Source organism: Squalius cephalus (genome assembly GCF_949319135.1).
Source record: "Squalius cephalus genome assembly, chromosome: 10".
Taxonomy (NCBI): Eukaryota; Metazoa; Chordata; class Actinopteri; order Cypriniformes; family Leuciscidae; genus Squalius; species Squalius cephalus.
The window spans coordinates 11,630,855-11,643,764 of NC_137131.1; the positions used below are offsets into that span (position 1 = coordinate 11,630,855).

The 12,910-nt window shown below is 37.4% G+C and overlaps 2 protein-coding genes across 6 annotated transcripts in view; one reads left to right on the forward strand and one right to left on the reverse strand.

The window, feature by feature from the left end:
* Positions 1 to 12,910, reverse strand: part of gabrb3 (gamma-aminobutyric acid type A receptor subunit beta3) — a gene marked incomplete at its 5' end in the record, with an annotated part of 64,980 nt that overhangs the window by 39,404 nt on the left and 12,666 nt on the right. For all 3 annotated transcript variants that reach the window (XM_079882804.1, XM_079882807.1, XM_079882805.1), the window contains one exon: positions 2,565 to 2,612. In XM_079882804.1, coding sequence (XP_079738930.1) covers positions 2,565 to 2,612 — 48 coding nt within the window. The remainder of the gene's footprint in view (positions 1 to 2,564; positions 2,613 to 12,910) is intronic.
* gabra5 (gamma-aminobutyric acid type A receptor subunit alpha5) overlaps positions 1 to 12,910 on the forward strand; it is a 38,448-nt gene that overhangs the window by 901 nt on the left and 24,637 nt on the right. Inside the window, exons 1-6 of one of the 3 annotated variants that reach the window (XM_079882815.1) lie at positions 3,838 to 4,174; positions 4,389 to 4,643; positions 5,278 to 5,362; positions 5,580 to 5,704; positions 6,725 to 6,792; positions 7,188 to 7,408. In XM_079882815.1, the coding sequence (XP_079738941.1) occupies positions 5,280 to 5,362; positions 5,580 to 5,704; positions 6,725 to 6,792; positions 7,188 to 7,408 (497 nt within the window). In that variant the 5' untranslated portion in view covers positions 3,838 to 4,174; positions 4,389 to 4,643; positions 5,278 to 5,279. Of the gene's footprint in view, positions 1 to 3,837; positions 4,175 to 4,388; positions 4,644 to 5,277; positions 5,363 to 5,579; positions 5,705 to 6,724; positions 6,793 to 7,187; positions 7,409 to 12,910 lie in introns of those variants that run through there. The other 2 variants (XM_079882813.1, XM_079882814.1) reach the window with 2 other exon arrangements.

A 12,910-nucleotide genomic window follows, 5' to 3' on the forward strand; every position in this document is an offset into this window, starting at 1 on the left:
GGAAAACTTCTCCAATATTAACCTGGGTCCTACCTCTTGCCTGATCGTAACCCTTCTTTTTAAAGTTATATTCCCCTGGCCTTTTCATCTTTTGTATTTTCTCTACCATCTCTCTTTCTATAGTCGTTCTGCTAATGTCTGTCTTGTGCACTGAGCTTTCTCTCTCATGTATACACCCCTTACTGCTGTCCACTTTCAACAATGTTTTTCAAAAATGGCTTACTGCACCTTTAAGTGGTTACTCAGCTCATTCCTTACATTTGAGTGTTCTGGACACTAGTAGGCTAATCTTTCTCTTTCTGAGAAGATCATTTCAGCTGCACATCTGCTACATCAAGGTATGGTGGTATCAAATGGCAGTGCTTTATAACTTTATTAGAACATTACATTTATAAGAACGCCTTCTGTACTGTAGCCAACCTCTGCATGCAAGCATACACACTATAAACAGAACATCATGGCACAGAGTGGAAGGAGAAAAACGCTACTGTATTGATACCTTCTGTGATAAAATCAATCTGATATATTACTTGTTCTCACTACCACTCCCCATCAATGGATATTAAGGCTCCTCCATTGAGCCTCTAGACAATTTTATTATACATAATCAGATTTTCAGTGAGGCTTGACAGTCTGCTGGAGATTAAGCCAAAGTGTAATGGCTTCTTCCAAGCTTTAAAAACTCATTAAACTAATCCTGTTAATTTGACCTGTGTTCAAAAAACTGGTCTGCATTGTTCTGACTGAAAGGTTGTTTAAGGGAGCTGTTGCTGGATTTGATATGGTCAATGGTCGAAGTTAGCGGCTTTCTTAAATCCCCCAAGCTACATTTAGACTGTAGTGTGCAGACTGATGCCGGGCTAATGCTTTTAGAAGCAGATGCCGGATGCAGAGGGATGTGGCTGTGCTTCCTGGTACTGCTTCAGAAGCTTCAGAGCCGAGGACTGAGTCTCCATCGAGATGTCCATTCTTCTTGAGCTATATAGCATACTATATTTTTTTAGCTTGGCAACATTTAGCATTTGATCCGCAGCCTGAAATCGTGTTAGGAGGACTATATTATTGATACATCACGCTTCATTTTTGAATTGTTAACAAATATTAATCTGTTTTAGGACAGCTAGTCCTGGGTAACCGTTCCTAATCAGTTACTGAGTTTGAATTTATAATTTGAATGTAAGGAAAATAGAATTACATTAGAATTGACAGTAATTTTTAACTAGGAAAGCAAAGATTATTAAATCCTTGAATGTTATAGATATTTGTATTTAGTTTATTTCATCATATTTTATAAATTAACTTTTTTGGACCAAGGTGAAAGTGCACCTCACTTCCCAAAATGCCTTACTGGTGTTTTTGAATTGCAGTTCAATAAATTCCCTTTCCTGTCATTCCATTTCAACTTTGTGTGTGGCCAGCTCCAAACTCATGGATTGGCTGGGTGTAAATTCTTTATGTCTGAAATTTGTTTCTGAAAACACTTCTTTGTACAGAACTAAAACTTAAAGTTTAAGACTTATGTTCACTAAGTGCCCTTGCCCCTTTTTACTATCACGTTGGCATTAATAGAGTATAATGTGTTCAATATTCAATTCTAAGATGATTTCTTTTTGTAGCTCTAGGCTACATGTGTAGCTGGAATGATTTCTATGCTTCTTGCAGCATAAACATTTATAAAGAGCAGCTACTATAAGGAGAGAGATAGAAAGCGAGGGTAGCTCTGAACAGCACTTACCCACACACACCCACATCCCATCATCCAAACAAAGCACTCCACTCACACATCATCTGCAAATGCAAAGGCTCCTCAGTGTGTGGGCTGAGCAAATGGCACCGAGTCACGGTCACACACCAAGCCAAACGCTGTTAATGCTGTAGATTTCCTTTAAAGTAACACTAGTCAAACAGGCTGTGGGAGGACTGAAACCTTTCACGATCCCTGCCTTTAAAATGACCATTGTCCCCTGACCTCTCTAAATGTGAGGTAATAGACCGCGTCCACAAGTTCACAAGGCACTTTGCTTTATTTCGCCCACTGAACTATCAAAGCAATTTTCTGATCTACTGTATAAGGGTGAGGTAGTATCACTAAGAGGGGAATAACTGGTTTCCACTGAAAGGGTTTTTCCTTCCATTCGTGTCAATTCGCAGATGCAAAAGACCTCTCTCCTCCGCACGCCCCCTCCACCCCCTCCAGATTAAATGGACACAGATAAATAGTTTCTCTGGATGGAGTGAATATTGCACTGTGCTGAATGAATAATGTATGTACGTGGCTGACATTGTCGGTCTGATTTGTTTTAGATTGAGACAGAACTCTGCGAAATCACTCGTAATACCCATTGAAAAATTCAGACCCCTGCGATACTGCGAAACTCCGATCCTGAGGCGTTAACAACATGCCGTCGATAATAGGGAAGAAAATTTTATTTTTCAATGCTGTAAATAAAACAAAGATTATTGGAGTAAGTCTTACAAGAAAATATATTTCAGTCTTTCTACTTCAAAATATCATGTTTAATTCATGGTTTCTTTTTTTTTTGCCATACAAATAAGTCACTTACCTTGTGTCATAGATTGCAAATAGCTTTTTATTCCCATCCACAGCATTCCTGCAAAACAGAAAGTGAGGTGATGTTACTATTCCCATCATTCAATGCCATGCTACTATTTTTGGAATCAACACACTCTCTAAGCAATTGTTATGGTTCTGATTGTGTATAGTAAAAGAAAAGAATCCCAAAAACCATATCACTTTTAACTCATAACATATGTCTTGGGTTCAAACATAGGCTGCTTTTTTTGTCTTTCTGGTGATCTTAGTTATTCAAGCTCTGTTTAACATGCGCACATACACACACTTGCAACTAGATCATGTTTATCAGATGCTCGCTGGACACAGGTGGACTGTAGAAGTAACAGCTGCTCTGTGTGAAAATCTCTGGAGTGCACATCAATAGAGTCAATCAACAGTCAGACAAAAGCGCTTCAAAAATAAATCAATCCCCAAATCACATTACTAAATATCACATTATGCTTAGACAACAAACTGTCTTTACTATCTTCATGAACCTAGAAATAATCTTGTCCTATAAGGGATGCATGTTTTTTTTTTTCTCGATAGCACTGTGACCATTAAAACCAACCCAAAGCAGATGTTTAATTTACTTGCTTTGATTCTCTTGCTGTAAATCAATGTAACACCTGCATACATTACCCATGTGTGTGCATTTTTACTGAGAGTCTACAATACACATGCTTGTTTTATTTTTGAAGTAATCTTAATACATGTGTAGTATTTTGCATAATCACTAGAATAGTGGTGTAATAGCAATGCTTTTTGCATGTGTGTGTGTATGTGTGTGTGTTGTGTGCGACATTGGATACATTTCCCAGTTGTCCTGTCACCCCAAATCAGCATAAAATGTGTCATTATAAAAGAAACTAGTTCTTTTCACTTATGCACAACATGAAATTGGAGCAGGTAGAGCTTTTGAGGTTTTCATTTATCGACTGAGGCACTGCAGTGATAGTCAGCATCAGAGAAAAAAAAATGGGATTAGAGTTCCCTCTGATGGCTGTCCTCATTACTACCCCATTCTGTTTCATATAAAACAATACTTGCTCTCAAACTATTTTTATATCTAGTCCTATCAAATCAATGTTATGTATCTTTGACTGATACCTTGATATATTTATATAGGCCTACCGATTTTAAACTATTTATAAAAAAGGACTATTCTATAATTTACAACTCGTTATAATTGGGCAAACTGATACTTTTAAACCGTAATTATCCTCAGTGGAGATATAATGATCCGCATGTAGAGAAAGCCAGTCTTCATTAAACAGCCTGGCGCATGGGGAGCTGCCTAGAGCTAAACGCTCGCGCGCAAAATGCATAGTAAGCAGAATTGTTGGGAAATCCACTCATTTTCTGGCGTCCGCGTTTGTAACGCGCGCAGGGGACGGGGGTAATCGCGCTTTTCTCTGAATAAGCTCAAACAAGATAAGTTTCAAAACCCAACGGGCGCTTAAATTTCCCTCGGGGGGTAATTATGCCGCGCGAGCGGAGGTGACGTCCTATTACTTTGGTCCCAAATACGAACAAATGCCTCTAGAGTGACAGTTGGGCTAGAGTGAGGAGAGCAACGGACGTCAAACCGCCGACCCGGTAAGCGGAGAATCCGGTTAAACTCTGTAACGCTTGAACGGTTGCGCAGATAAGCGTTGAGATGTCGTGCTAGGCTACCACAGAGGAAATAAGGGGGGAAAGTAATGGTCTGTTAAAGGGAATTTGTTGACTAGAGGGAGAATAGGGGAAGAGAGAAAACAAAGACTAGGCTATTTTAAGGGCTGCCTGGTTACTGTCTTTCAATTGGATTTAGGAGTGATGAAGGGGTCTTTGGGATGCGGTGGAAAGGAAGGGATGTTCTGCAGCGGCTGTTCAGTCACTGAATCGTAAAAGAGGACAGAACAATGAGCCTGTATGGTTAAGACTGGATATATCTGAAGAACAACGCATCTACTACTGCTGTAAGCTGAACGTTGCTGGATTTTGCTCACTGCTTCAAAAGGAATTCATTGCATTTTTTTTTTTTTTTTTTTCAACGTGGATCCACTGCACCATTCAGATATTTAAGGTAAGATGCGAGGCTTTTACTGTACACGATTTTTGCTCAACTCTGCTTTGTAGGACTCACTGTAAATGTTCGACAAGTTTATACGCCAGATGCTGTTAAAACTAAGCATTACAGCCGCTGCAAACTCAGCGCTCCTACTGCTTTTTACAAACGGTCACGTTGAAAGAAATGTTGCAAAGTGGCGTTCAAGGGAAATGCACAATATATTTGTTTGACATAGAAAATAGTCTTAAAATTTGATTTAAAAAAGTAAATAAAATTAAAATTAAAAAATATAGTATAACTTGTATAGTATCTGAAATTGGCAAATAAATAATCTAGTTAAAAAAATAATTAAGGCATTTGATTGCATCAATTGTTATTAGGCTACTTATTTTTATTATGATTATTATTAAAGTAATAGGCTAATGAAAAGGTGTCCTAATTTTAACTGTATAGCTGACCAAAACTGTTTGTTTAACACTTCGTAAATTATATTGTTTTTAAGTTTACTGATTTTAGGGATTTACCTCTATTTCAAACTTACCTTCTCAATTTATTTTAAATTAAAGTGTGCATAATTCATGGAGTTTCTTGGAGAATGATAAGATTATCATGCTGGTTTGAATGACTCCATATGCTGGACTCTTTGCAGGTATGGGATATGGACCCCACTGCAGCGCCAAAATGAGAAGTATGTGGGTCGGTGTTTTGTTCATGACTTTCACCTGCCATCTGAGGTAGATTACGTTTAATGTAACTTTCTATTTCTCGTTGACTTCATATTATTGTCTAGTTAATTGCAGGAGTCAATTAATGTAACATGCATATATGTCTATTGATTCTATTGATATCTTAAGAATGCACATTTTCCAGACAATTTTATCATTGTGGTCACCTAATGGATAGGAACTAATACTTGTAGTTATTAATTATCTGTATGGTCTTGTGCATCAGCCTCTCCCAGTCTACTACAGGGACTCCTAAAGAGTCGGAGCTCAATGATAACATCACAGTATTTACACGAATCCTGGATGGATTGCTGGATGGCTACGATAACAGACTGCGACCTGGGCTTGGAGGTAAACTCTGCCTAGATACCATGCCTAGATACTTCAAAAACATAATCTGTAGCAAGATTGTGATTTAGCGAGAGGCGGGTTTTTTTTTCTTTATTGTATATTAGGGGAATTTATGTCTGGCATTGACCTCTGGTAGTTATATTGAAAAGATGTCTTCAGATAAAGGCAGATGGTTAAACAGAGAGAACGCCTGCACATTCCATCGTGACCAGCAGCATGAAGGACTTTCAAAAGAAAAGAAAAAAGAGAGAGAGGGAGATGCTGCTTCTATTCAATCCACTAACTGGGAGGAAGTGTTTTCATACAGGAGATGTTTGCACAGAGTAGAAGTGATCACAGAAATTGCCTGGTTCTCTGTGAAAATCAAACAGCCACTATTTCCCGGCACTCGCAATTACAGTGTTCTTGCAAGAGAGAGAGAGAGGGTGGGCGAGAGAGAAGGGATATGAATGTGCCCGCTGACCTTGAGAAAGCTATCGCTCTTTTCAAAAGGTGCAGGTTTATTGTTCTCAGATGTCAAAATCATGCCGTTATGGCAGAGAAAGAGAATAAACACTGGCTGCACCTGTTTCCATGTGAAAACTGCATCAGCAACATGATGTCAATTGACAAATGATGAATTTAGACATGATTTAGTACTTTGAGAAGGAAAGTGCAGTCAGGAGCCTGGAATTAATTGCTTTTCATTTAAAATGAATGCAACTAAAAGAAATAGCGTACCAATACAAATAGCGAATCAAAGCGTACTTTAATGGAAATTTTGCATATATTTTATATTCTATTTATTTATTTAGGCCTACTATATATACACTATTTACTTATATATTTATACTTGATTGGAAATTCTGCATATTTTATTTACATTCCCTCTCTCTCTCTCTCTGTCTGTATATATATATTAGTAAATGAATATATAAAGTATGTATAGTATAAATTATGTAGAACTTCCATTATAGTATAAATATATAACATCCAAAATTAAACTATCTAATAAATCCCTATTTGTTTGTGGCTTTACAGAGAAAGTGACCGAAATTAAGACCAACATCTTTGTCACCAGCTTTGGGCCAGTGTCAGATACTGAGATGGTAAGTATTTAAACCAGATCCTTTCTTCATGAAGACACACTATTCATTCACTTCTACAGCTGGAAATTCCCAACTGAGATCACTCTTCATTAAATCCTGCCTCACTCTGTAACATTACTTCACCTCTGCAACATTTCCTGAAATTCTGCATGCAATATCTTAGGTAGGTCACAGTATGATTTGATGAATGCAGCTATTGGTCATTTTTTATATTTAGTCATGTGACACATTTGATTTTGCCTTCAGGCAAGGTCATCGCTGTAATTCATGGGCCCCTGGAGAAACAGTTTATGGGGAGGCCTTAGTGTGCCCCTCCTCCTCATCACAGGGCCTGGGGTTCCTCACGACGACCCTGTCTTCTGGTGCACACTAAATGAACATTTTCCTTTGAACAGGAATACACCATTGATGTGTTTTTCCGTCAAAGCTGGAAAGATGAGCGTTTGTGTTTCAAAGGGCCAATGGAGATGCTACCTCTGAATAACCTGCTGGCCAGCAACATCTGGACACCTGACACCTTTTTCCTTAATGGCAAAAAATCCATTGCTCACAACATGACAACGCCCAACAAGCTTCTGAGACTGAAGGATGATGGGACATTGCTGTACACCATGAGGTACCAGTTTAAGCTACAATGCCTTGTCATTTCACAGTATGAAATGCTGCCTGCATGAATGGATTTGAGTATGGGTAGTACAGCCATACATTTGATTCTCATCTCATTTAATGGCCTCCTCACCTCTGTTTTGCACTGCTGAACCCTCTGCCATGTGACAGATGTGTTAAGCACACATGAACTCGGCTCCTGCTGAACTCAGCATCTCATGTCCCGCATCGAACAATCTCAGTGGGAATGTTCAGCTTGCCCCTGCTAAAGCTTTTTCTCTATACTTTTTTTTTTTTTGACGTTGTCTTCTCACAAGAGGACACATGAGTTTACCTTTGTTGTTTTCATTAGTGGTTCCCCATGTTTTAGATTCCTCATACTTACTCTCTTTATATTTCACAGACAAAATTCTTCTTGCTCTGTTTATGCTATAGACTTGAATGATACTTAAGATCATCCTGCTTATTGAGGGGAGGTGTGCTATTATTTAACGACCACAGTGATTTTCCCAATAGGCAAAGAATTGACATTGCCTTACACTGAAAAGGGATCAGAAGCATCCTCTCTCGGGTTCAGAAAATTATAGAAGCCATGAGGCCATGTGTGGGGTCTTTCAGGTCCCTGCAGGGTTCAACAGTAACATTGTTGGTTTGTTTATTTATTTATGTATGCCCTGCCAACATTTTCACAGGCCAAAAAAGTACAAATTATAATTTTTTATTATGTATATTTATAATTTCAATAATTACTTTTTCTATGCATTATTCAATATTTATTATTATACATATTATGTTACTTTAAACAAATTCTTTTAAAATAGAACTTTAAGCTTTATTTACCAAAACAAGGCAGAAAATTATACACTTTTACTGGAAAATGATGGAATGCAGTACACTGCAAAATGTAAAAAAACAAAACAAATGATTGTTTGACATCTATTATTACTGATGCTACCAAGACTAATCACACTGACTAATCATTCTTGCACTTTTGACTAAACCTCATATATGTTAGCCAGTTTTATCTTTAAAAATCTTTTGACTTTGGTTAGGGACACTGCAATAACATAGAGGCAGATTCAAAATGTGTTGAAACTCCACACACATACTGTATCTAGTTTCTTCTCTTTGTACCCTAGACCAATCACCCAAGGGTGTTCCAACCTAACGGTGTACAATAGAAAAGAAAGTAAAAGGGGGGTGAGACAAAATAAGAGTTAGAAACAAAGGAAAAAGAGAAAGTTGGCTGTATGTTTTATGCCCCTGTTGTTGAGTTGTTCTTCACAGACTGTCTGCTCCATTACTCGCAATATCAGGGCAGAGGGAGAGAACACACACACACACACACACACACACACACAGTTTCTGCTCTCCCAGCTATCATCAGCAACAATCTACTGCCAAGTGCCGTGCACTGCTGTGTTAGTGCTGTTGTATAAAAGCCGCTATTGTTGTTCTCGAAATGGCATCAATACTAAATCCTCTCTATAGTAGAACCTGCTTGTTTAACTGCTGAATTTTGAGGCGCACAATCGTAATAGTGTTTGGTGGTTATGTATTAGTTATTTTTATTCTCTGAGGTTACAGTTATGATGATCCATTATATAATGAGTTATTAGCTTTTATTAACTCAAATTCAAATGCAATGGGGAATTTGGTGAGTTTTCCATAGAGGTAACAATTATATTTCATATTGTGGGTCTAAAAGCAATATAAAATAAATGGAAAAGACAAAGAACATGGATCATTTCATTTACACAAAATGCATTCCTTGCTCAATTCATTTTTTTTTTTTTTTTTTTAATTATTGCGTTGTATATTGTAAGACCAAACCCATATTACAAATTATTCAATTGATAAAGCCTTAGATAGAGCTGCTTTTTTAGACTGTAGATTGAACGAGATCATCAATCAAACATTAATGACTCTGAGAGGAAATTACTTGGAGCATGTCATTTAGAAATCAATGGTGGAGCTATTGTAGCTTGCCTACAATAAACTCTGCCCAGTGTTGCATTTCCTAACAGTGCAAACCATTAAAAGGGCTTTTTACCACTCACCAATGCGCACATTGTTTCCGGAAAAGTGATCAGCAGTAAGGTTTTTTCTCTTCTTGCTGAGATGGAAAGGAGCACCTTAGCTGCCATGAAAAAGCAGGGCAAAACAGCCACACATTTCACCACCCACATTCTAAAAGTGGAACGCAGTCTACAGGCTTTTATTAGAGTTAAAAAGGAGGTTACGAGACCGAACAAAAGGGAGATGTTCTAGAAACTGTCAAATCTTCTGAAGGATCTGCCATGTTTTTAAAATAACTTTTTTAGCTTGAGGTTGATGTTGAGAAAAATGGTGCAGTAGGCAAATATGCATTGTAAAATTTGCAAATATATATATAAATTAAAAAAAAAATGTGTTAATAAAACAACAGGATTTATTAATAAAAACAACAGTGTCATAACCAACATAGACATTGAGGGGGACACATCCGCTTCAATATTCAGATTAATGGTAGACCAATATGAGTTTTTCAATGAGCAATTGTTAAAATTTCACCTTTGATCCCCTTAAAATCTTTTTATATTCTTTTTTTATAAAAAAAGAACACTATATTTTTATAGTGTATTTAAATAGCTGTTATTCCACTTGATAATGAATGACACATATATCTGATTGTCCATGTTTTTTAATCAGCTCTTGACTGTGAATGTGCTAATTAATACAAAGTCCTGTAGTGATTTGATATGTAGCATAATTTGGGATACTCTTACCTGTATTTTCATTGCATTTTTTTTTTTTTTTTAACTATTGGGCAGACAAACCAAAAGAATATTAATCTAATTAGTCATGCCTGTTAAAATGTATTGTAGGAGCTACTGTTACTGTACTTTCACTGTTCATATTATTCCTCTATCATATTTTGGGCCAGATTTACTAAACAGGTCAATTTAGTGTAAGAGCGCAATTCCAAAAAAGCGCCGATGGGAGTGGAAAGTTCTGCGCGTGATCTACTGACGACGCGCAAATTAAAGAACACAGACGCGGCCGGATCAATCCCATAATGACCAACGCAATCTACCAGTTAGCGCTGGTTTAAGACGTGCTTTTTTTGGGCGGTAAATAATGGGGCAAACACCAGTAAATTAATGAGCGCAAACCTAAACCACCTTGCATGATTCATTTAAATACTCTCCTCCCATACATTTTGCATCTGAAAGGGAAACTCCTACAAATGCATATGCAATAAGGTCAGCTGCAAAAATAACTCTGTCCATGCCTTGTCAGCGCTAATTTTTCACTGCGTTTCTTTAGTAAATCCTGACAGTTTTTAACACCAAAAGAGGTTTTGCAATGGTTAGTAAACCTGGACCTTTATGTTTAATTGAATAGCACAGTGAATATTTAGAGCTGCTCCAGCAGGGCTCAACCATAGACTGTAAAAAAATATTTTTTTACAGTCTATGGTTGAGCCCTGCTGGAGCAGCTCTAAATATTCACTGTGCTATTCAATTAAACATAAAGAAACGCAGTGAAAAATTAGCTCTCAACCAGTCAGTGAGTGATTTTCTCTGTCTTTTGTTGTTAGAATAAAATTTAGGACAAAGACAACAGTAGGTTTATTAGGCTGCTGTCACTTTTTAAACTGCACATATCCAACATACTGTTAAACACATGTTTTCTTTAAAACTGTTTATGTTCACTTAAGACATAACCAACTACTGTATGTTTCACAAGGATACTTGCCTATATGGGCATTTTTACATAATTTTGTGTGAATTTGTCCACTCAAGCGCAAGACGACATGAAAGAGAACTCAATTTAATAGGCTATTCACGCGCTGTCTGAGAGGCAGCTTTCTGGGAGTTTAATTTGTTTAATATTCTGTTAATTAGATACATTTACTTCATAGACATCCTTCTCTGATATCTCCATTGTGCTCTCTGTTTGCTCTGTTGTCTGTTTTATTTTGTCACAAGCACTGTTACTGTACACGCTGCGTGGTATCTGTTGTTGGTATCAGAGCATTTGAATGAGCACAGGGGTGCAGTATTGGGCCCATACCGATACTGGTATTGGTGCATCCCATTTTCTATATATTGCATTGACACATACACGCACAGTATATGCAACCTGAAAGCTATATACTTCTAATATTAAAAAAGTAAAAAGTATTAAAATATTATCTCTTTAATCTTTAATTTTAAGTATTTTAAGTTGTGCATTATTTATATACACCTGAGGTTAACTAATTTTGTGTTACTGTTAATTTTGTGTTTTGTGGTAATTTTGTGTTAGCACAGAATCAGCCGCCATTATTTAGAGATACAGACTTTTTCTATACACCTTTTTCCTGACGAGCCTCCTGATTATTTTCTTTTTTTATTTGTATTCCCTTGTAACATATGAAAAAACATGTAGACCCTACTGTGTATTTGTGGTGCGCTCTCTCAATTTAATTTATGATATATCCTATGAATAATTCACTAGTTTGCACTAAGAATATCTTGTTTTTCTCCCAAAATCCTCACGTTTCTTTCCAGGTTTTCACACGGATGCTTTAAAATGTAATTGTTTCCCCTTTTCACTTCCTAACCCTATTAGCAGTGTTTACTGGAATGTTTCTAAGCGGGGTAAATACAGTATATGTTATTTGTCAAACTGACAGAAAGCACTTTGAGATATTAACACTCAATGCTAAAGTTAATGAACGTTTTTGATTAAGGCAACGTATGTTACATAATACAGACGTATATTACTACAGTGATATATAACACGTCCGTAATATTGCTGCGGAAATAATCAAGCTGATGATGTTTTTACACTTTTAAATTTCTTAAAGGGTGTGTAGAATAATATCACTTCATTGTACCCTGTTTTTTAAAAAAGCTTATTGTGTTCATAGAGCGAACCTTTCACTGATTGTTTACAGTTTAACAGAAGTTACTCGCATAATTTGTGCAAAGCGTCATGGGGCATAGGGAAAAGGTGAATGGAACGTTCTTGTGAAATGATATATAATTTATGAGCTTTAATGGGCTATCACAGACCAGATAAAGCTCACTGTAAGGATTAAACTCTGAGCGCTCACCATTTGTCAAGGCCCCAGTGCCACATCATTTCGTCTCCACATCCAGCAATGCTGACCTCAGCACTAACTGTGTTCAGTAAGTACATAGCGAACTCCTTGCCTCCCATATGGCTGGTTTTGATAAAGTTGTGCGAGCTGGTCGAATGGAGGTTGAGTTTAGAGGACAGCCCTTGATTTTTCCAATACAGCAATTCATCATGGAGCTGTCAGAGATGAAGGCCCTGCGCTGATTAAGTGAAGGAACAGTGCCTCACGTGTCCCATCCCATTAATTACATTCTCGCAGGACTTCCAGTCAGAGATGCAACCATGGGCCCTTCAACCCTGGTCCCATCCTCAGTTGCTTATGATGGAGGTTTTAAGCATTTCCAGTTCCGTGGCAATATCAAGCCCTTCATTACGCTGTCAGCTGAGGGTCAGTGCTGAC